This window comes from Myotis yumanensis, unplaced genomic scaffold, assembly GCF_028538775.1.
Source record: "Myotis yumanensis isolate MYYU_CA2020_CCGP unplaced genomic scaffold, mMyoYum1.0.hap1 SCAF_13, whole genome shotgun sequence".
NCBI classification, from domain to species: Eukaryota; Metazoa; Chordata; class Mammalia; order Chiroptera; family Vespertilionidae; genus Myotis; species Myotis yumanensis.
This window is the reverse complement of record NW_027223764.1, coordinates 4,918,288-4,941,426: the sequence shown is the minus strand read 5'-3', so window position 1 is coordinate 4,941,426 and position 23,139 is coordinate 4,918,288. Positions and strand designations below refer to the sequence as shown.

The 23,139-nt window shown below is 47.1% G+C and overlaps 1 protein-coding gene across 2 annotated transcripts; it reads right to left on the bottom strand.

The window, feature by feature from the left end:
- Nucleotides 1-892: 892 nt before the first annotated feature.
- On the bottom strand, nt 893-21,928 carry PPP2R2D (protein phosphatase 2 regulatory subunit Bdelta). Of its 2 annotated transcripts, XM_070432112.1 has the most exons (10): nt 21,781-21,928; nt 21,595-21,687; nt 14,812-14,909; nt 13,565-13,730; nt 13,042-13,154; nt 9,697-9,874; nt 6,553-6,717; nt 5,007-5,176; nt 4,843-4,934; nt 893-1,410 (listed from the first exon to the last, which is right to left on the bottom strand). In XM_070432112.1, the coding sequence occupies exons 1-10, from the start codon at nt 21,785-21,787 to the stop codon at nt 1,131-1,133; spliced, it is 1,362 nt and encodes a 453-aa protein (XP_070288213.1). In that variant the 5' UTR covers nt 21,788-21,928; the 3' UTR covers nt 893-1,130. The 2 variants fall into 2 exon arrangements, with proteins under 2 accessions (XP_070288213.1, XP_070288214.1); XM_070432113.1 differs by lacking the exons at nt 13,042-13,154; nt 14,812-14,909; nt 21,595-21,687; nt 21,781-21,928 and having other exon boundaries at nt 13,565-13,688.
- Between the last annotated feature and the right edge of the window lie 1,211 nt (nt 21,929-23,139).

The window sequence follows — 23,139 nt, the reverse complement described above, 5'->3', positions numbered from 1 at the left end:
GCTTCTCAATTTCTAGCGTGAACTTAAGTGGCATTATTAATTCAGGGTAATGAGTGACAGCATTTGTGCATCACTGTCATTAGCAATCAAGACATACCTGCTTACCTGTTTTCAGAGTGAGCGTGAACTCTGCTCTTCCCCCTCCTCCCCCAACACTGCCTTGGGCTCAGGAGCGAGTCAGAAGGCAGTGCAGCCCCAGCAGTTAGTATGGTTACAGCTCTATGGCTTGTCTGGGAATGCTGGTGGCCTCATCTTGTAAGGTGTTTGATTTTGCTGGCTTATGCACACAGGGTGAGTGAGCTGTAACAGCATGGTCCCCTCCCTACGTTTAACAAATTAAAAGCAAGCACACGTTTTCAACTGCAATGAAGTTGAGAGGCATGGAACCTGGTGCTCATCGCATTGCAGCAAGTCTGCTCAGTTCCTTGCAATCTGCTTTCTCAGCGGTGCCTTAAGGTGTCTCGGATCTTGCCTGCTGTGTCAGAGGTAGTATTTCTACAGAAACAAGCAAAGTTAGCAAGCTTGGGGACAGGCATGCTCAGAACTTCACAGGTCCTGCCACCCTGCCAATGAGGGACAAGGTTCTAAGTTGTTCTGAAGCATGATTTGTACAACCTCATCATCTGTGATCAAAGAAAAAGGCAATACTTGGATTTGGATTAAAAACACTTTGTATAGTGTGTTGCTTTTATTAGGTGGTTACACCAGAAGGTGTGATGGAAGATACAGGCATGTGGGAGGTCAAGCTGCCTGAGCATTTGGCCAGTGGCCCCCGGGCGATTGGTACAGTAGCACGAGAGCCCTCATCAGATGGCGGGAGGACGAGAGAGTGATATGGGACAGGTTTTCTGTTGGGTGTTCATTTTTTGGTCTATAAACTGGAAAGGACGGCTCAGATTTAAATAAATACATTTATTGTAATGGCCTTTATTGAGCTCTGTCCATCAGTCTGCACCGACCAAGTTCTTCGCTTGTGCAGCGACCCCCCACAGCCTCCCTGGCTGTGTGTATGCAGGCTCCAGTCTAGGAAGGGAACAGGGCGTGCACCCTGCGATCCACGGAGAGGACACCCCTTCCACAACAGAAACCATAGGCTTAGCTTTGCAGGATGAGATGCGTTCTCACACTTCCTAGTTGACTTTGTCCTGGAATATATACAGGTTATTGGTGGCAGCCACAGCAATAATGTTGTCGTTGGGGTGCCAAGCCGTGTGCAGAATCTTCTTATTGAAGTCCAGACTATCCACACTGATCTCGTCCTTCTTCCTCTTCCCGCCTGGACACACTCTCCGAGGCTTCAAACTGGCTCGAGGCTTGCTGTTCTCTCTGGAAGCTTCCAGGGTCACGTCCCTCCTCGTGTTTCTGTCAAACATCCTGAAGAAGTTGTTGTAGGACCCTGTCATGATCGCACTGTTCAAACAGAGAGAGAAGCATGTGTAAGCCAGCAGGCACTTGACGCCCCGCCATAGCGCTAAACCCAGCACAAGACGAGCCATGTGGTCACTAGTACTCCTGTACTACATAACAGGACAATTCTTAGAAACAAGACATGAAAAGTAATCATGGTCAGGAGAGAAATGCAGTGAGAATTTCTTACTGAGCTTCATATATATAAAACACTTTCATAAAGTCATGTCAGTAAAAACAAATATTACAGAACAAAAATGTAACAGGTTCATATTTTTTATTACATTAATACATTTTTAAAAACGGTAAAAAGAACCCTACTACATATCATCTGTCCTAGTGATGAATAACAGTGTAATCTATTTCCAAGGTTTAACTTCTGTATTGTATCAGTGATTCTAAGTTGATATCCATGTTCATATTCAATAGACATTTGTCTGACTTGGCACAGTAGCTTCATTCACAGTTGACCAAAGAATGTGTTTTTAATTCATTAATTTCAAAAATATTTTTTTACAAGAGAAAGTCATTGGGAGGAGAGTGGGAGAGATTTAGAACCTCATTCACAATCAATTCCAGATGTTGCAATACTATTTCTTCAGGATTAATTCTAATAGCTTTCAGTAAATCATCATCATTATAATACATATTTATTATATTGGTTAAAACTTCCAGTCTTTTTCGAGAAAAATGGCAGAACGACAGTGACAGTTGCTATGACTTCAGCCCTGGCTTCAGAAGGTGTCCAGTTCTGGATGAGATGTGTTCAGACAACGCTGCTGATTTCTCCCAGCAGGACACGACCAGAATCCTGGCCATTTCTGCAATCTTCTTCCTCCAACACCCACGTCCTCCTGTTTCCTCACTGCATGAGGAGCTACGGATCTTTCAGGCACCCTGAGGGGAAAGCCTGGTGCTTCATTTACACGGTTCAAGGCTGATCCCAGTTGTAGGCAAATACTTGACTGTCTGATTAACCGTGTCTAGAACTTCACACCAGAATAAAAGATAAACTCAGGAGAAAAATTACTCCCAGCTAGCTGTACTTATTTCGACTGTGGGAACACTGCCAGATGTGGCGTAAGTGGACTCACAGCGGCGGCTGTCCGTTCTTTAGACAACCTAGAGCATGTGGCAGGGCTGCTCAGCTGCAAGGCCTGGGCCCTCCTCCCCTTCACCCTACCCTCAACAGAAGCTTCCACGCAAAAAGGCAGGGGAGTGTTCGCAAGAATGAAAGAACAAGTAAACATTACTGGAAAGCTTTTGGAAGTTCCTGGGGACAGGCGATTTAAATGAATTTTGCATGCATTCAGATATACCAAAAAGCATAAATATACAAGAATATGTGGCCGAAACCGGTTTGGCTCAGTGGATAGAGCGTCGGCCTACAGACTGAAAGGTCCCAGTTTCGATTCCGGTCAAGGGCATGTACCCGAGTTGCGGGCACATCCCCAGTAGGAGATGTGCAAGAGGCAGCTGATCGATGTTTCTCTCTCATCGATGTTTCTGTCTATCTCTCTCCCTTCCTCTCTGTAAAAAAAAAAAAAAAAAATGTGTGTACCCACAAGCCACTGCTGACAGTTAAATCCTGCTGTGTCCCCTGCGGTACAAGCACTCACGGTCAGGGTGCACCACACTGTACATGTCTATATTCTGAAGAGTTACATGTTCTTAGACAACACTGTCCTGCAATCCTAAATATCACATGTCATCAAACCATGCGTAGTATCCTTGCAGCTTGCTGTCTGTGCTCAGCGCCTTCCTGAGACCATCTGTGGGGCACACGTGGTTTTACTCCATGCAGCAACTTCCAACCACTGCACTCATTATTTCTAGAAGCTCTGACTGATTCTTGTCCATATCTCCTAGGCCACTTTTGTCTTGTGCCTGTTCAGGTTTGGTTCCTTTAACCTGTGTTTCTGGCATTCTTATTTTATATTCTGTAATGTCTGATTTCAGTATCTGAATTCTCAGAGGCGAAGTTCTGTTGTCTCTGCTGACTCCCGGTGGCATGGTAGTTTTCACCGGTGAGCTCGTGTGAGCCCTGGGTGTACCTGCAGGGGCTCTCTGCCATGGGTGTGGGCACCCCTGCATGTTCTCGGGGGGCTTGTCAAGATGTAGTTCTTGAGTGCTCTCCACTTGGCCCACTTCTAGGGTTGTATCTGCAGTGGTCCAAGTGCAGGCTTGTTTACCACTTGCTATAAAAAGCTCAGTGTGCGCTGTCTGTGACACAGCCCCCCTGCTTGCATGGCATCTGCCTGGGCCCCTCGTGTCACTCCTGTGGGGCTGGGGGACCAAGGCCAACACAAAGCTCATGCTGCTTTGCTGCACCATGAAGAACAAGTCCTGTCTCTGACCAGGAATCTCACCTCAGCCAGCACCCATGAAACACTAAGCCTGACGGGTAAGTTGGGCACAAGCCCAGACAGGAAGCCAGTTTACTCCTGCAGACATGCAGAGCACCTCACCCTCAGCACAGGTCATGCAGCCAGTGTAGATACAAACTCTCCATCGCTGTGACACAGAGGGCAGGTTCGTGGTCACAAATCCCAGGATTTTTATTGAATTCTCCTGGGACCCCATCTGAATGCAGACAGATACCTTTTTCATAACCCATGAGGACCCCCGTTTCAATGCCCTGTCTGCGTGGGCCTATAGTGTGACTGTACCACCCCTGGGCTGTACAAGCTGAGGGGTCCTGGCTCCCTCATTTCTGGCCCTTGTGAGCTCAGCTGTGCACGTGAAGAAATGTGTGGTGTCATACTCAGCGTTCCTGCTGTTTGTGCCGAAGGGTTTTTCAGAATGCCCGCCAGTCCCTTACTGCCAGGAGCGCTACGTGACACAGTTCTATTAAAGATGATGCAAGATCATCTCCTGCCATCATCTGAAACAGAATTTTTTGATGATATTAAAGATATAATTCTCAGCAATAGTATTATCATCTTTAAAGAATGCAAAAAATAAACTATCGATGTAACAGAATTGTCACATTATAAATTAAAGGAGGATTTCACCCTGGCCCCCTCTACTCTGTCCAAGCGTGACAACCAATAGCGCTGAGGGTGTTTTCTCCTGCTTCTCTCTGGAAGAGCAGGCCATTCCCATACTTACTAGTAAATGACCTCCCCCTTCCTTCCCACTCATTTTGGAGACAGAAAATAAGAAATTATCGTTCACCAAGCATTTAAAAAACCATCAACATGAACCTAGTACTGCGCTGTCTAAATATGGAAGGAATTATGAGCAAGGGGAGAAACTGGTTCAGACATCCTGCCTTCCCCACCTCAAGACTGTCACCAAACAGATGGCCTGGAAAGCCAAGTGCGTCAGCATCCTCCACGCAGCTTGCCATCTGTCTCTGGAAGTCACCTGTTGGCCTGAGGGAGACCCATGGGAGACGAGTCTGGGCAGCGGTCAGTCTTGATGCAGGCTTACCTGTCTGGACCGTTCCAGCAGCACTCAAATTTGTCAAAGATGCAGTCATTTTCGTACAGAGAACACAGCTTGCTTCGAAGGTACTCGTGGACCTTAATGAGATCACAGGATGGTTAGAAAGCATCATGTGTGAGATGTGGCTTGTCCTCGCACAGAGGCCTCACCTGGTGGGTCTCGACGGGCCGGCTTTCCATGTTCAGATCCCAGACCTTCACCGACAGGTAGTCTCGGGTCATCATGTACCGACCACTATGGCTGAATTTCACATCGGAGATGGAGGAAATTATTTCTGAGAAGAAAGACCTACTGCTGGGATCTTCAGGTTCTTCAAAAACTGAAAAACACAGTATTTTCGACTTCTGTTTAGAAACTGGACAAATCATTTTGAAGTCCCAGCAGGACCTAGGCCCTCCCTGACACTTCAGAAGGCTACTGCTCAAGCTTCTCATCTCCAGGCACTTTCTGGTGTTCCACTTCTGTGCTTAAGGCGTTTAGGCAGGCCACTCAGTGCCAGAGTGACAAGGGCAGCATCAGAAGCATGGGTCCCGATTTCACCCAGCTCAGGACCAGCATGTCCACGCGTGAGGCCTCAACTGCTACCTGGAGAAGTTCCCCACGACATGCTGACTTGTGTCCTGGTTAAGGCCCTGGGCTGACTGGAGGCTGTGACTGCACGGACAGCTGCATGTCCTTGTGGCTCAGGCTCTAGCAAACATGTCCAGCCTTGCCCCGTCCCTATAACTAGAAGTTAAGAAATGGCATCACATGAGAACGCAGGTGCCATGCTCAGGGCGGCTGAGAAAGTGCCCCGTCTGCTGAAGGTTTGCCGTTCCAGCAGCTCAGACATCCTGTCTTCCCCACCTCAAGACTGACCACAACCTCCACGTGGTCCAAGTTTCAATAACCACCTACTTCAAGGTTTGTTTTCACTACTCCATGGTCACGATCTACTCTGACGAAACTGGATTGCTACTTTCAGGAAGATCCTCATCTTCCTTGACAAATCTTACTGTCTCCCAGTTCTGCTCTCTCGGCAGTAAGTCCATGGTCTTTCACCCGTGGCGTCGTGGAGGCTGCGCCTGCACCTGAGCCCTGGGCACTGCCATGCTTTCGGCTCAGTCAACTTTGGGCAAGGAGGTCGGCATGTTCTTTCATTTTAAGCTGCTGTACTTTTTTTTCGAACCTGTACGTTTGTTGGCACTGTTTGGAGCAGGACGGTTTTTACTGGGGCACACCTCAGGATCCTCCAGCAACGTCTCCATAACATACGTCACATCCCCAAGACATGTAGGATGATTTTCTATAAAGGTGGGCCTATTCTTTATGGGTAAAAATAAAACGAACCCACAACTTTCTTTACCTAGGAGAGTCAAGGCTTGGGATTGAAGTGCTAGACTTTCCTGAGAGACTGGCTGCCAGTCCAACACAGCTCCTAACAGTTGAGAAGGGTCATAGGGCAAATGCATCCTGCAGGCCCAACCCAGGTCCCTGTGACAATGCACCGAGACTGGGGGCAGAGCCAACCTACAGTGGCTCCAACCGGAATGTCTCTGGGAAGCAGGACCTCTTGGCAATGGCCCATGACTGATGGAACCAAGGAGGCCACAAGTGGGCCCGAGCATGGGGGCAGAAGAAAACCCTCAGCCTTTGCACACACTCCAGAGTCTGGACAGGATTTAAATGAGCTGTTTCCAACAGGCGGGCACTTACATTTAGAGTGTCGGTCGCATAGGGCCGAGGAGCGCATGTCACACAGTCGGATGGTCCCCTTGCTGCTGCTGTACACAAACACGTTGCACTGGTGTGGATGGAACTCTGCTGCGGTGATCACCTCCGTCAGCTCCTCCATGTTCGCGGGCTTAATGTCCACGATGTCTGGAAGCGCGGTTAAGGCAGAGCGCCTGGCGGTTTTAGTTAGTCCATGTCAAGCACGGTTCCCCCCGCAGTGAGGATTAAGAGATTAGCTGTGAGGGAGCCCTTCAGTAAGAGGATCTGCACTGATGCATTAAGCAGACTAGGATAATGGGCCCGACAGGGCTGGACGGACACACACACACACACACACACACACACACACACACTCTCTCTCTCTCTCTCTCTCTCTCTCTCTCTCTCTCGCACCAGTGCTGCTTTCCTCCTGTTGCTGCTTCAGATGTTTTATGAAGCCTTCATATAGATCACTCAGATTTAATTACATAAATAAGAAAAGCAAGCAAGCACCCACCTGCACAAAAATCTCATGCTTTATCCATAAATAACCACACACACACACACGGCATCTCCAAATTCCAAAAGATTCTGCTTTCCCAAGTATCTGACATCCAGAGCTTGTGCTAAACAGTCACCCAGGGTCACATAGTAGGTTGCCAAGTATAGCCATCACTGTAGTGAAAAAACAAGAGCAGAAGCTGCCTCTCAGATGTGTCCTGCCACACTGAGAAAGCTGACACCTGGGTGACAGCATGGCAGTGACCCCAGGGATGTGCAGGGAGGGGACCCTGGGAAGCTCCGGGCATGAAGCTGCGAGTGCCAGAGAAGACTCCCAGCAGGCACAGGGCAGCTGGAGAAAGAACCAGGGCCACAGATGAGAGAGCAAGGCCCAGCTCTCAGCTGGCCAGCTCAGAAGCAGGGAGCCCAAGGCACACTGAAGGGACAGTGGTCACCGGAGGAGCCCCAGGGCGGCTGTCAGAGTGCAGAAGGGGCAGGGCTACCGGGCACTGGGCAGGCAGCTGAGCATCTGGAGAAGCACATTAGCCCCTATTTCTATCATGTGAGCAGATCAAAACTATGTTTACAGTGTTCATAGGGACAACTAAGTATAAGAAAGTATGTTTTATAATCTCTGTCACAGGAAAGGGTGTTTGAAGCATTATTATGGGACAACCATTGTTTAATAAGCAATGAAAGGTATGACTGTATAAACCTAGCTATTTGGTTCAGTGGATAGAGCGTCGGCTTGCGGACTGAAGGGTCCCGGGTTCAATTCTAGTCAAGGGCACATGCCCCAGTTGCGGGCTTGATCCTCAGTAGGGGGCATGCAGGAGGCAGCCAATCAATGATTCTCTCTCATCACTGATGTTGTCCTTCCTCTCTGAAATCAATTAAAAAAAACATATATATGTAAAAGATATGATTGTATAAACAAACCCTTTGTGTATTAGAGTTCTCACAGATCATTAAGGGAAAACAGGAGCTTCCAACAGGAGAAAAAATGACAAAGGACAGTAAAAAAATAAAAAAATGGTTATTAACTTAATAGAGATCTATGGCTCCAAAGACTGTTACATATAATACAGGAACACGTGTATAATTAGTCCTGCAATTGTAAGTCTGTACTCCTACTGACATGGAAAGATGGTCATATGTTAAGGAAAAAAATGAGGTTAGGTGGGGTGAGGCAAAAGAGAACAAAGGGAGGAATAAATGGTGATGTAAGGAGACTTGACTTGAGGTGATAAATACACAACCCACTATACAGATTATGTATTGTAGAACTGTATACCTAAAACCTATATACTTTTATTAACCAATGTGAACCTAGTAAGTTCAAATAAAAAATTAACGAGGCTAATAGCCATTGCATCACTCTCTCTCAGTTTTTACAATAACCCCAAGAGGCACATTCTAGTCCCTCACCTTTACAGAGGAAGATGCCAAGGTCACTGAGCTGAACTTGGGCCTCCTGATCCTCCCGGGTGCTAGGAACTTTACTATCACTGTGTAGAGGACGAGCCTGGTGTTTTCAAAACATAAAAACTTGTGCACACGGGCATAAAAAGCTTGGAAGGATATGCATCCAACTACTTGCAATGGCATCTCTGGAGGGTTGGACTATGGGGGCAGAATCTTTCTTCCTCTCTATTGTTTCAATTTTATTCAGAAGAATGATTAAAAATCTAAGGGTTTAGAGGAGAATAAAGAGAAAGCGGGGCATGAGCATAAATATAAGTATCATAACTTGGGAAGTTTTGCCCAGTTGAAGAAAGAAGAGAACAGGGGAGCCAGGCACATTGCTCCTTCCCTAGGTGGGGCGGGGCGCTCTGGGGCAGGCCTCCTCTAACTGCAGCACCACAGAGACCTCCGCACTTCTGTCAGACAGCTTCATAAACTAAGTAACCACATGAAAAAAACCACCAACTCAAGTCAAGGACAACAGCTCATAAAAATTAAGTGTGAAATGCTAGAATTTAAAGTCGTATACACTTCATTTCCTGAGATTTATGTGAGTAAAAGGCAGACAGGCACATGCCAAACCATGAGCCTCGGCACAGCAGTAGTCAAGACTGCTCTGGCTGGCCGGCCAGCCAACACTCCAAAATGTGGAAAAATGTGACTGAAGCTACTTGATTTCATAGGGTCCTTATTTTCTGGGAAAATCAATAACTTTTAAAATGTGTGATCAGACAATAAATTTAGATTTTCATCCTAAAAATAATAGCATATATCACTTAAAAGATGAATTTTTTACTATTCCTTTAATTGCATGTCTTCCACGATCAGTCACCTCTGGGGTTGGGTACTTAAATATCATTCTAACCAAAGCCAGTATTTTCTATTAGCAAATTTAGTAACACCTCTCCTCCCCCCAAAAGCAACGCTGAACTTTCAAATACATACTACATAAAACTGCCTATGATTTAACCAGGAAGGCAATGGACTTGAGATCATGCCCAGCAGAGGAAACTTTTCCCAAAGGTAGAAAACAGTTCCACTTCAAGGAACAGACCCTTTAAACCACAGAGAACTTATATCCCCGGCTGCCAGGCAGCAAAGACTGGAGGAGGGTATAGCGCTGAGAGCTCCCTATCAAAGAACAAGCCTAGGAAAGTGCGAGGCCCGCCCGATGAAGGATACTAAAGCTTCTATCTGTGATCTCTAAATGCCACAGATTAATTCTCAGGTCATCTGCAGAAAGATACGTTTCATGATCACTGTTTACGGAAATGGAATTTATATGGTATGTGTGAGCATTTGCAAAAATTCGTCGTGGACTTGCTTCTACCATGAGGTCCATGGGTTTCAATATTGGGACCTAAAAATGGAAGGAAACAGGAATTCAAAACAAGACCACAGCAGCATATAATCAGAACACACAGTAGATAACAAAAGAGACGAATCTCCATTCACAGTTCAGTGACAGTTTTGTACCATAACACCCTAAATAGCAAGTGACAGGGCTATGGAAATAGGCTACAATATGGGAGGTTGTCTATTTCAAGCTGCTCCTCCTGGCTGCCACTACCAAGGCTGACACCTTCTTGTGGAAGAAAAAATTAAACTAGCACCTGAACAAACTGCCTTCAGGACTCTGATGCCTAATGCTGTGGCTTCACTGTCCTGCCTGTCCCTGTGGCTATGGGGAGGCTCAGCTGGACCCTCCCTGTCTGCTCTCCTGGGAGGGAGCTGGAGCAGGGACCTTCCCTTCCCACCACTAGTGGCCTGCTGCTCCACACACACAGCACAGCAGTGGCGGGGTGCAGGGCTGGAGGAGTGCACAGGAGGGGCCCTGGAGCTGCTGTTTCTCAGTCGCACTGGCTGCTGCACTTGTGCTCTTGGGCTGCTCAGTTACACGACAGGGGCATTTTCTGGTGTATACATTATACTTCAATAAAAGGTTTTAAAAAGGGGGCACAGAAACCAGGGAAGAGGGGACCTACACTGAAATGGAAACAGCGGAGAGGTGTTCGCCAGGTGAAGAAAAAGAGGAAGGGCCACAGCCTGAAGGAGGGGCTCAGTTGTGGGTGACAGCGTCCACATGTGATAAAAAGGAAAAAGGACCAACATCACTGACATCTAGCAGAAAAGGAGCTTTAAAATCCAAACAAAAATTAGTGATAGTATTTGTTATTTTTGTAATTTAAAACCAAAAGGTAGTGCCTTAAAGGATAAGAAGGGAAATCTCTCATTTTAGTCTTCTCTGGCCAAAATTCTTTGGGAAATGTGCACAAAGAGACTTCCCTCACTTTTTTTTAATTGATTTTTTTAGAGAGAGGGATAGAAACATCAATAAGAGAGACCCATCGATTGGCTGCCTCCTGCATACCCCCGACAAGGGATCGAGCCTGCAACCCAGGCATGTGCCCTGATTAGGAATCAAACCGGTCATCTCTTGGTTCCTAGTTCGACTCAACCTCTGAGCCACACTGACTGGGCGACTTCCCTCACTTTAAACCAGTTAAATGCTGACCACACACCTGCTTTCTCTAGAATGGGACATGGTAGCCCTATGTGGTTTGGGACAGGCCTGGCATACCCCTCCAATACATACATGTCTCATGTCTAGTAACCAAAACACAGGACAACTGAATACTTATAATAGAAGACACCTTCCTCTAATTAATGAGGCCTGTTTTCTAACACTAAAATAATTTAAGAGGAAAAGAAAATTTAGGAAAATCAACAGTTCTCACTCTTACCCAGTTAAGTTTAGACTCTCAAGAGGCAATTAGGATGCACACACAGACCTGAATTCACAGGTACGTCAATGTAGTTCCCCAGCCTGTGACCCTGTACCCCACTCTGCGATAAACAAGAGCAGTTTATACAGAAACTGCTTTTCTCATATGCTTCACCAGCCACCAAATCCACCAGTTTTATTCAGGCCAAGCACATAAAAGCAGCCTTGAATAAAACCAAGATTGAGCCTAATAAGACCTATAGCTTTTCCAAAACAGGCATGTGGGTGTCACGTGTGGCAAGCAGGCATGGTCAGAAGGAGCTTGGGTACTGAGAAAGGGTGGTATGCTCAGGTGGGCGGCAGTGCTGGGGACAGGCTGGGGCAGGAGAAAGTGCACCCCACATGGTCCCATCCTGTTCCCCTCTATTACACTTGACAGTTTAAATGAGCAGCTCACAACAGTGACTGTACCCTAGTGTCACTGTCACAAACAGGGACCATCTACACTATCACGAACCACGGATCCAAAAGCAGAAGCACGGGCGTCAGAAATCGCCAGCTGGATCACATCCTGGTTCAAATTAGGGTTCTGTAAACTCAATTTCAGCACATTACCCAGCTTTCCTGGTCTCGAACCCCAGGAAACAGGGCAACACTATCGACCTAAGAGGTCTTATGGTGACTGGCCCATCCTGCATGTCTCCTCGGCAAAACATCCCAGTTTTCCTAACTGCTGTGGCACTGCCTTTGCTGCTGGGCTGGGGCTCCGTCCTGTGCACCCATCGCCCCAGCATCCCACTTGCACCCAGTGCAGGAAAGCAGAGGAATGGCATTACACAGACAAGCACACTGCCCAGTGTCACTACAGTGGGCCATGTGGGGGAGTCCTGCAGCAGCGTCCCTCTCTGCAGAGCCTCTGCTAGTCTGAATGTGTGCACTGCCAACCTTCACCTGATAAACAAGTAAACACATTTAGAAACACGAGGCAGCTTTGTGTCGGGATCCTCTGCACTACCATGGGTGCCCATCTTCCTGCGCCGTCCTGTGCATAGTGGTACTTCTCTGGTGTCATATGAGGCATGCCTGGCCATGACTCACGTGTTTTACCTCCTTCACGTTTTGTCACATTTAAGATACTATCCATGGCATGCACCTCCCCCTCTCCCTCTCCGGCCAATTACAAGACACTGAGATTTTAAGTTTTACTCAATCTCATAGATGTTAAAAATGTGAAAAAACGTAGGTATCAGAACTGATGAAATATGGCCATTTCATTCTATACCCAGTGCACCAAAAAGCGAGTGGAGAATTCAACAATTAAAAAAGTAACGATGCTCATGGACCGACAGGCAAGGATTCTGAAGCATTAGACCTGCCTCAGTTAACTCAGTGAAAATCCAACTAAAACCACCATAAATGCATCTTGGTGGCCTGTAGCTCATCTTTTAATCTGCAACCTGTGCTATGTCACCTTGGGAGATGTTCTGAATTCCTCCTGGTCGTCAACCCCCTATGTGTTAATCTGAACCTGTACAGTGAAAGGCAGTTGATACATTTAGAAAGGCTCCTGTTGTGGAATTAAATCGGAGTCTTTTCTTCAGTATTACTGCATTTTCTGAAGCTAATGTGTGACTTTTGCTCTTGTGAAATATGAGAAATCCCATTTCTAACATGCATACATACAATGACTCTATTATATAAATAACTTTCTGAATCACGAAGGCAGATAATAGCTGACTTAGGCATTATTATTGATCAATTTATGAAAAATACTGATAGTTTAAAGAAAACGGAATGTATACCCGCAGTGCTGTAATTCTAAATGGGTCTCGAAGTCGTCCATCTTCATCTTTCAAGTTATAACCTTCTGCTCTTTTATCCCGTTCACTTATTTTCCATAATTTAATAGTTTTATCTGAAAACAAAAACCTCATTCTCCATATTAAAAGAAAAAACCATATTATCATGCACCACTATTAGTTGGGTATTATACTAGAAAAGTGTGTATTTCCAATTATGGGTGGACACTCGTTTCTTACATAAGTAACGGTGTGAGAGCTGAAAATGGGGAGGGCACCACTGGTGCTTGGTCCACATGTGGGTTTTCTTTTCCTTTTCTAAGGATGTGGTACTGGGAGAGTGTGTGTTTGCATTATTTGAATTTTCAACCTATCACTTGTTTCCTAGCTAATAATTACCCTCCCCACAAAGTTTAAAGCAGAAATAACTTCTTTAATGGGTTAAAATTAAAAAACAAAACGAAAACAACCTACACATAGAAAATGAAATCCTAAATCAAACAGCCATTAAAAACAAAAGTCTTACCGTTTGTAGAGAGTAGAAAATGAGCGGCATTCTGTTGTGGTAACCACCTAATTTTATTAATTTTTTCCTCAATTTCTAGACTTTTCAAATAGTCAAATTCTGGTTCATGACTTTGAAAGGTACTGTAAACATTATATTCTCCCCTAGAATGAGGGTGGCTTTTATTCTGCAAGAAAATATAAAGGTGTTTTCATGAACAAGCACAGTGTAGGGGAAATGTTAGCATTACCAATTTGAACACCAAATGACCACACACATTTTTAAAAGTAAAACAAACAAAAAAATATCTGAGCCCCCCCAAATGTACAATAGATGACGGTCAAAATTAACCTCCTTAGTAAAACAACAAGAAAGATGACCCCCAGTCCTTCTATTCTCCCCACTTCCACCAGGAGCCAGGGCCACACCATAGATGCCCCTTTGTGCTCCTGTCTGGTGACATGTACTACGGTACAGACCTCCATGGAAGAGAACAAGGGCTCATTAGTCTCTATACTAAAGTTTTACCACAAAAACGTATAGAGGCTAGAATCTGGAGATGTAAAAGGAACTGCCCACTGATCTACCAGGAAACAGGAAGGCAAGGGAGCCTAGTCACGGGTCTCTCAGGGAAAAGCAAGACAGGCAGGCACTCTGCGAAGAGACCCCAGGCCGGGCTAGCCCACCTGCATGGGGATCATTACGTTTGATCCTTTCTCGGTGCTCTCGGAGACTCTGATAAGCCCCCAGAACTAAGGGGGTGGGCAAGGCTGGGCTCGTTCCCATTCCCTCTCTCGCACAACTGAAAACAAGGTTTTTTTTTCCCTGGCTCCCCAGAAAGGGACACGACCTACAACCAGTGCTCATAAGTGAGACTCACTTGTGGGCCCCTCCCAGGTCTGTGTTCTGAAGATACCTTCCCTTCCTGCACTGACAATGCAGCCCTCAGGGGATGAGGAGGCAGAGAGAACAAATGCCCGCCCCCGCCCCCCCCCCCCCGCCCCCCCCCCCCCCCCCCCGCAGGTCTCCTCAGCAGTAAGTACCCTGCACAGCCAGACCACAGGCTGGGGCTTATGAAGTGATTTCACCGACAGCCCCTTGAATGAATTACAGAAGGCATGGGGACTTGACCAGGGATCAATGGCTGGATGGCAGTGAGCTGAAACACAACTCCCGGAGATAATTTTGGTAAGACGATTCTGCATGATTAAAGTGATATCAGAAGCGTTGACTGATTTCATCGGGTTTGTGGACTGTAAGTTACTGACCTCTTGTTCCCGCTGAAAAATAACAACTCTGCCTCCCTTGTCTCCTGTTGCAAGAAGATCTCCAGAGTAATTAAATTCAACAGTTGAGATAATGTCAGCTGTCAATAAAATACAGAGGCAGTTTACCAGATTACAATTGTGGGAGAAATCACAATGAGTATAAAAAAATCAACAAAAAAGGTCAAAAGACAGATAAACATATATAAAACTTTCTCCCTGGATAAAGCCAAATTTTCCTGAGAACTTTTAATTACCAACCAGCCACTTCTAGGTTCTGGAACCAGAGCCAATAGCACATATGAAGTTAAGGTTTTGCCCAAGGGACAGAATACCTAGTCCCTGGTGCAGCAGGATTTATCTAGACTGGGTTGTCTTATATAAGCATGTACGGTAGAAATTTAGAAAATTAATATTGAAAAGAAAAAAACTGGTTCAAAGAGACTGTTGCCTAATATATAATGCCTGCCTAATACTAACTTTTAAAATATATCTGATTGTTACATAATATTAACAGAAACGTTGTAAATTTTATGCAGTAACTTTTGTTGGTTTCTGTACAAAATGACATTATGGACAGTACAAGTTCTATTCCCTTATCTGGAAGAAGTCGTTACTACTGACAATGATGACCTATTACCTAGTGAGACTATGTTGGTCAAAATTGAGACTTCTGATACTATCAACACAAAGACCCTGGACATCAGCTCCCCAGGGGCAAAACCAAGTTTTACCAAGAGAACAAGGCCAAGTGCTGGAAGAAACACCCCCAACAGACTCTGGAGGAAACCGCTTTCTCTGCAGTTCCTGCTTAAGTGCTGACTGAACCACGATCAAGGTGTGGGTATGGTCTCCCAAGGGGCCACAATAGCTGGTTCTATGACCACAATGAGATTCAACCGTCTCAAATGCCCCAGAAAATCTCATCTCTCTGGCTGCTCTGAGGAAGGGCTGTTTTACTTCAAACTGTTCCCGCTGCTGGCCACCACCACCAAGGGCATATCCACCAGCAAATGCCAGTGACTGCTTGGGCTGCAGGATTACTGAAGTTGGAGTGCTTAAAGACTGCTGAATGGCTGTCATACATGACATCTGCATCAGAAACAGACCCCAATGTTGAAACCACTTGAAGACTGCCCCTCCAAAGTAGCCACAATATAATACAATTCTTAAAGGTATGCACAAATATTTTCATCAAAGAATTATAATAGATGATTTCTTATTGCATTGGCACTGTTTAGTGACTTATAAAAACATACTGAATTCTATTGCCTGGGATTTCGTTTTTCTTTAAAAAAAATCTTCAGTTAGACTTGGGAAAAGGACTAGGCTTCTTGTTAGAAGTGTCAGTTTTTAAACTAAATTATTCAAAATAACCTAACTTGCTTAAATGAAACTGAAATAGTCTGTATTGGACTAAAGGGGACTAAATTATTCTGTACTGGACTAAAAGAGACTATATCTATGCCATTTATACCCAGGAGGTATATCATATAATTAAGGGTATACTAGCCTTGTCAGTGATTTTCAAACTTAATAAAAATGGACTAAATCTTTTATTTTTATTTTTTAAATTGATTTTGAGAAAGCCCTAACCAGTTTGGCTCAGTGGATAGAGCGTTGGCCTGTGGACTAAAGGGTCCCAGGTTCAATTCTGGTCAAAGGCATGTACCTTGGTTGCGGGCACATCCCCAGTAGGGTGGTGTGCAGAGGCAGCTGATCAATGTTTCTCTCATCGATGTTTCTAACTCTCTATCCCTCTCCCTTCCTCTCTGTAAAAAAAAAAAATCAGTAAAATATATTTTTAAAAAATTTGATTTTGAGAGAGAAACAGCCATGTGAGAGTGATACATCCATCAACTGGCTGCCTCCTGTACGCCCCCTACCAGAGATGAGCCCCAAACTAGGCATATGCTCTGACTCGGAATCGAACCAGCAACCTTTGGGTGCACAGGCCGATGCCCAACCAACTGAACCACATCGGCCAGTCCTGGACTGAATCTTTTAAAAGAAATCTCCCATTACTGTCAGTGGTGAGAAATCATTTTCATTAAACTACAAACCTAAAATTAGAAATACTGTAGTTTAGAAGAGCTCTAAAATAAAAATAAATATTCAAACTAAATACTAAGAAAAAAAACCAATAAAATTTAAATTACCAACATTAATTTAACCTGATGAATACTACTTTAAAAGACCAAAGTGACGCTAACAGCTAAGTACGACACTGACTGAGGGCACCAAGTGAGGCAGTTTGAAACTACTGTGTACTGCGCGATGACTCAATTCTGTTTTCTGAGTGGTCAGGAGCCCCAAGCACAGCACAGCTGGCACCCCTGACCATGATCTGTGTGGCAATGGACCTGTTCGCACGGCAAGAGCAAGGCTCCTCTCTGATGTGCAAGCAGTGAGACATGCCGGGCCGATGCAGAACTTACTAGTGTCTACATCACCCTCAAACACCATGGATAATGCTCAGCGGCCCCTAAGCATCCACCTCAGATTCTGAGTCAGTGTGGTGGACCAAGGGCAGCTGCTCATCTCCTTTCCCTCCCAACTCAGCAAGGGGCAGAAGGAAACTGAAGAGACCTCGTCCACAAGGCAACAACAGGAGCCAGGGCCTCAACAAGGTCTCAGCTAGGAGATGGCTGCAAGTCTGTGCAGAACTGCTGGCCCCAAGCTTTCCCCATTCTGACAGGTGGGAGCACACAGCTACTCCCACTCCTGTGTCCCAAATGCTGGCCGCCAGGAATGAATCATTCCCACCATCCCCAGGGTTCCTTTCGGAAATGATAAAGTCAAGGGTCAAACACACTAGGTCCTTAAAGAAATGACCCACCACAGGGCAGCCCTCAGCTGAAAAGCCCACCTGCACACACAAGTGTCCAAAGCGGCTCCACCTGAAACATGAACCCACAGCTCAGGACTGGCACACATGTAAGAGGAAATCCATAACACAGAAGGAATTTGGAGGAAAGAGGGACAGTGCATCAATAAAATGTCATGTGATGCTATTTTTATTTGAAAGAGCAGCTGACCAACTATGGTGGTTCAGACTTTGGTATTTGGCAGAATTATTTTTGAAAATTTCTCACTTCATGGAAAACAATGAAGTGAGCCTCTCACTTCATGGAAACCAGTTAACTGACAGTGTTTATTGCCAACTAAAGGCACGGTGCACGACATTTGTGCACGGGTGTGTGGGTGTGTGTGGGGTGGGTGTGGGTATCCCTCAACCCGGCCTGTGCCATCTTGCAGTTTAGGACCCTCTTGCAATCCAGGACTTCTCGGGGATGTCAGAGAGTGGTTTTGGCCCAATCCCACAGGCCAGACCTAGGGACCCCACTGGTGCACGAATCTGTGCACCGGGCTCTAGTATTTCAGTAAGACCACTGCAACAGGTTAATTGCAGAAGCAGATCTGAGAATCCAGCTGTCTTTGACTAAGCCATATACTTACAGTTTGCAAAAAGTAAATACCATTCTCTTCACTAAATCTGTTTTTCATTTAAAATGTCATGTTAACATGTAATAGATTATTTTAAAGTGAAATAATGAAAATATTTTAAACTGTTCTGTTTTAACTTTAAATATAACAAATCTCGATACATATAACCCACAAGAACGAAAGCTCTTGCGTCCTCTTGGAACCAAAGGCTCCAAGAACCACTGGTTTAGCACAGGGCTGGCCAACTCAAGGGCACAATCTGACCCCCGCTGCTTTGTTAATAATGGTACTGGCCCACCATGATACCCATTCCTAAGTGGGTTCTTCCCTGCTTTCCTGCTACAAAAGCAGGGTTGAGCTTAGTAGTTGGAACAGAAACAGTGTGGTCTGCAAAGTAGAAAATATCTACGAGATGCCTTTACAAACAAGTTGGCAGACCTCTGATTTAGAGTGCGCCCACATTTCCAGCCTTTATTATTGCAGTAAGCTTCTAATTGGTACTTCTGCCTCTGTTCTTACCCCAGAACCTCCATTCTCCAAAGGCCAGAGTGATCTTCCTAAAAAACATAGTCTGTCACTCCTCTGCTTACCATCGCAATCACTTCAAAGCACAATTCTAAGTCCTCAGCATGGTATTCAAGGCTTTCATTCATCAGCCTTTGGACCCTGCCAACCACACTGGTTTCCCAGAAAGCACCACACTCTCTCCAATCTCCCTCCATCTGGAACATTCTTCTTCCTCCCTCTTCCTATCCACAGCCTCACTTCTCCCCTTCACTACCCATAAAGTCTCTGTACTGGGCACGTTATCCTGCTCTCAGAATGATGCAATGACCCATCTGCTTCAGTCTGCCTAAGCAGAGGGCTTTGTGAGGCAGGAACTGGGTTTCTCTATTCCAACACCCAGCAGCCCTTCAGGACACTGTTCTGACCTTTTAAAATGAACTCAGCTGGAAACTAGCCCCCAATACCCTTCATTTTCTTAAGTTGGCTCCTTGGAGAAACAAAGAATAAGTTATTCTCCTATGCAAGACATCAGCTTTTAACAGTTAATAGGTACTGTGCTGCCTGTTTGCTAGAGATTCCCTGCATTACCTGGAATCTTCCCAACAATCCTGTAACAGTGACAAGGAACAGTACCCATTTCACAGACCTGATAAATGGCAGGCATACACCAAACCCAGAACTTCCCATGAAAACAATCTCAGCCACTTCATCTGCCAGTGCAGGGGAAAGCGGATGATTGAGGGTTACAGTGGAACTTCTCAAAGCAGAGCTCAGACCAGAACAAAACTTTCAAGAACAAAGGCCTTATGAGCCACAAATCTAAACAAATTTACAACTTAAGTCCCTGGTCCAAGCAATCAGGGTACACATCTCCTTAAAGGACCCACCTGCCGTTAGCACTTGGCGACATTTCTTCCTCAAGGATGTTTGGGTACAACCAGTTTCTTTTTATTTTTTTAAACATATATATTTATTGATTTCAGAGAGGAAGGGAGAAAGAGATAGAAACGTCAATGATGAGAGAATCACTGGTTGGCTGCCTTCTGCACGCCCCCTACTGGGGATCCAGCCGGCAACCGGAGCATGTGCCCTTTTGCCGGAATCAAACCTGGGACCCTTAGGTCCGCAGGCCCACGCTCTGTCCATTGAGCCAAACCAGCTAGGGCTACAACCAGCTTCTTGACCATCTTTATTCTAATTGCTTAACAATCACAAGTTGCTGACAATTACATTTTCCTTATTACCGACTTCTACTGTAATAAAACAATTCAAATGAAACTATCACAACTACGATGAAGAGTTATAAATGTGTTAACTCTGATAGATTACTAAGGCCGAAGCATATGTGGACTAAGATAGAAAGCCTGAATACACACCACAATAAAAAACAAACAAACCAACAACATGGGTAATGACTACAAGGCTTTTTATCACCAAAAAAGATAACCCAAAATACCAAGCTTTGAGATGTGTTCAACATTTTACTTCAAACTGCAAAAATTTCCAATCAGTTTAATTCAGAGAACAAAATATTTCTGCCAAGGGTTTTTAAAAGACAGCATATTTTCAAACTATAACATCATAGTACTAGTAAAATACGTCATTTGTTGGACTTAAAGTTTATTCAGCTTGTCAACAATGACTTCTTTAAGGAAAAAACAAAACAGAAATTAATAGAGCCCTTCCACCTCGCTACCTCTCCAGCGGTTCTCAACCTGTGGGTCACGACCCCTTTGGCGGTCGAACGACCCTTTCCCAGGGGTCGCCTAAGACCATCCTGCATATCAGATATTTACATGATGATTCATAACAGTAGCAACATGACAGTTATGCAGTAGCAACGAAAATAATTTTATGGTTGGGTCACAACATGAGGAACTGTATTTAAAGGGCCAGAAGGTTGAGAACCACTGCGTCTAAACAAACAGGGTTTGCTTCACTCCTGATAGAAATTTCGAGGAAGTTAAACTGTCACCCACTTGGCTCATGCAAAATGAACCAAAGTAACGTATCCTAAGTGAACAGAAGAGAAACAGAACCAAACTGCTTAGGTTATATAAAATCACCTAGTTTCCACCTCAAACTCTATGCCTCTATCTTTAGACTTCTCGGAGCAGGGCTGAGCTTAATAATCCGCACCAAAGGTCTCCGGACCAAGAAGGTCACCGGAGGGGCCAAGGAGGAGGAGAGGGGACCAGACACCGGCCAGAGGCTGTCCGTTTCTTGGGGCAAAAGAGCGGTCTTTTGTGTAAAGGCAGAAAGTGACAGAGTGGCTCTAATGAAACTCCCGCGTCTCTGCCGAGCGGCTGGGTGGGCAGCCCGGAGCCTGGTGCCCTGGCTCATTCGGGGCTACGGTGACGAAAAGAGCCGCCAGCTCCGAGCAAGGGCTTGGCAACGCATCCCTGGACAGGCAGGAACTGACCACCAAATCCCGACCCGTCTTTAAAGATGGACACCGCGGCCAATGGCGGCCCAGACCCCCAGCGGAACAGGCGGCCCGAGTCTAGGGCTCCGGCCGCCGTCCCGACCGGCCCAGCGCGGCCCGCACCCACTGCAGAGGAGCAGTCGCCCCCGTTTGGTTTCCCGAGCCCTCAGTTTCTGCAAAGACTTCCAGGTCCGAGTTGCCGGCGGCAGCCCGTGCGGTGGGGAGAGCCCGGAACCCGCGCGGAAGACCGAGTTGCGAGCAGGCGCCGTGACCTTGGGCTCCCCGCACAGCTCGCGGACCCGCGGCAGTCTGCGGACCGGACCTCGGCGCGCACGCTCCCGGCGGGGCCTCGACACCAGGTCCCGAGGGCTGGTGCGGGGAGGGGGGCGGGGAGGGCGAGGCCTTACCTTCCGCCACGTCCTCGTCGATGGTCCCCTTGACCTGCGAGAAACACCACTGCAAGTCGTTGCCGCTCGCGGGGCAGCCGCCGCCTCCGGCTCCTGCGGACACACCGGGCACGTCAGGCCGCGCGGCCCCGCCCGCGCCCCCCGCCACGCCACACGCCCCGCGACCCCGCCCGCGCGGGCCCTCACCTGCCATGGCCGTCCGGCCGGCGGGCGCGCGCAGGCGGGCGAGCGCCGAGGCGGCGGCGGACGAAGGAGGCGGCCGCCACGCAGCTGCCGCCCCAGCACCTCAGCCGGGCCGCCACCGCCGCCGCCGCCGCCGCCGCCGCCGGGGAGGGATTTTTTTTCCCCCCTTTTCAAAATGGCGCCCAATGTCCGTCGCCCAGGTCAATGACGTCATCCCCCTCCGCCTCCTCCGCGGGCGGGGGCGGGGCCGCCTGGAGCTCCCCCGCGCCGGGTGGGGCGGGGCTTGAGGCCGCGGGGGCTGTCGGGGGCTGCCGGGCCGCACCGATTGCGCCTGCGCGAGCTTCCTCGTGCTGCGCTCAGGGTTCGGAAGGGGGCGCTACAGGGCGGCCATGGGAAGCCACGGCCAATGGGCTGTGAGCTCAGGGCCCGGCGGTTCCTTGAAGACCAGGCTCCCGGCAATATCCCGTCGCATGCCTTCCCCGGGGTTACGACACCGCTCTAGGAGGCCCCGCCCCACCCAGCGTCTCGGCCAATGGGAGCGCGCTCCGAGGGAGTGGGCGGGGCGCCGGGGTGCGGGCCGCACCTGGAGCGCGCCGCACGTGAGTCTGTCCTCCCGGCTTCCCTGCCCAACCCCGTGCGGGTCCGCGTCGCTTTTCCACACAGCGCGAGCCCGGGAAGTCTGTCCGTCCTTGGTGGCAAACTGGAGAGACTAGGTGAGCTCACCCCGGAGGGACGGCAGGTGGGAAAGGGGACCGAGAACAGAACCCGAAGGAGAGGGGCGTGGCGAGCGGTGAGTTGGTCCTGGAGGCCCTGCCTGCGAGGAGGGGAGGACGTGGTTGGCCGTCGAGGCTGCGGGATGCGCGCCGGCAGGGACCGCTGGTGGTAGCAGGTGGGATGCCGGTTCCGACCTGGACCGGAGCAGCCTGCAGTGGACGCTGCAGACCTGTTTCCAGCGCGTTTAAGAGAAAGCGAGAATTGCAGGCAGTGAGTTGCCACTTGGCTGTGATGCGAGCAGAGGAAGGGTCGGCATCTCCTTTTCTCACCTGGAGGTTTAGCCGGTCCCCCCGGAGCAGTTGAAAAGAGTGGGTTACGCATCAGACTCTCGCATGCATACGCTTTAGTGTGTGTTCAAGATGCCTTTTGAAGTGATGGCAAGATAATTAACTTTTAGTTTAGACTGTAGTCTTTCCTTAATTAGCTACTATTAAATTAAAATAAAAAACAAGAAAAGTAACATCTTTGAACATAGAGAGCTGCCTTCCTTTATACCTTAAAAATTTGAAAGAAATCACAGTTGTTCTTCCTTGCATATCTTTAAAAAATTATTTGATTTACTTACATTTCACTGACTAAATACCACTT

Excerpts from the sequence above, each read along its gene's own strand:
- PPP2R2D (XM_070432112.1), bottom strand. Across the intron at positions 14,910-21,594 it reads CGACGAGGACGTGGCGGAAG|CTGACATTATCTCAACTGTT; the intron begins GTAAGGCCTCGC and ends TTTTATTGACAG. Across the intron at positions 4,935-5,006 it reads GGCCCGTCGAGACCCACCAG|GTCCACGAGTACCTTCGAAG; the intron begins GTGAGGCCTCTG and ends GATCTCATTAAG.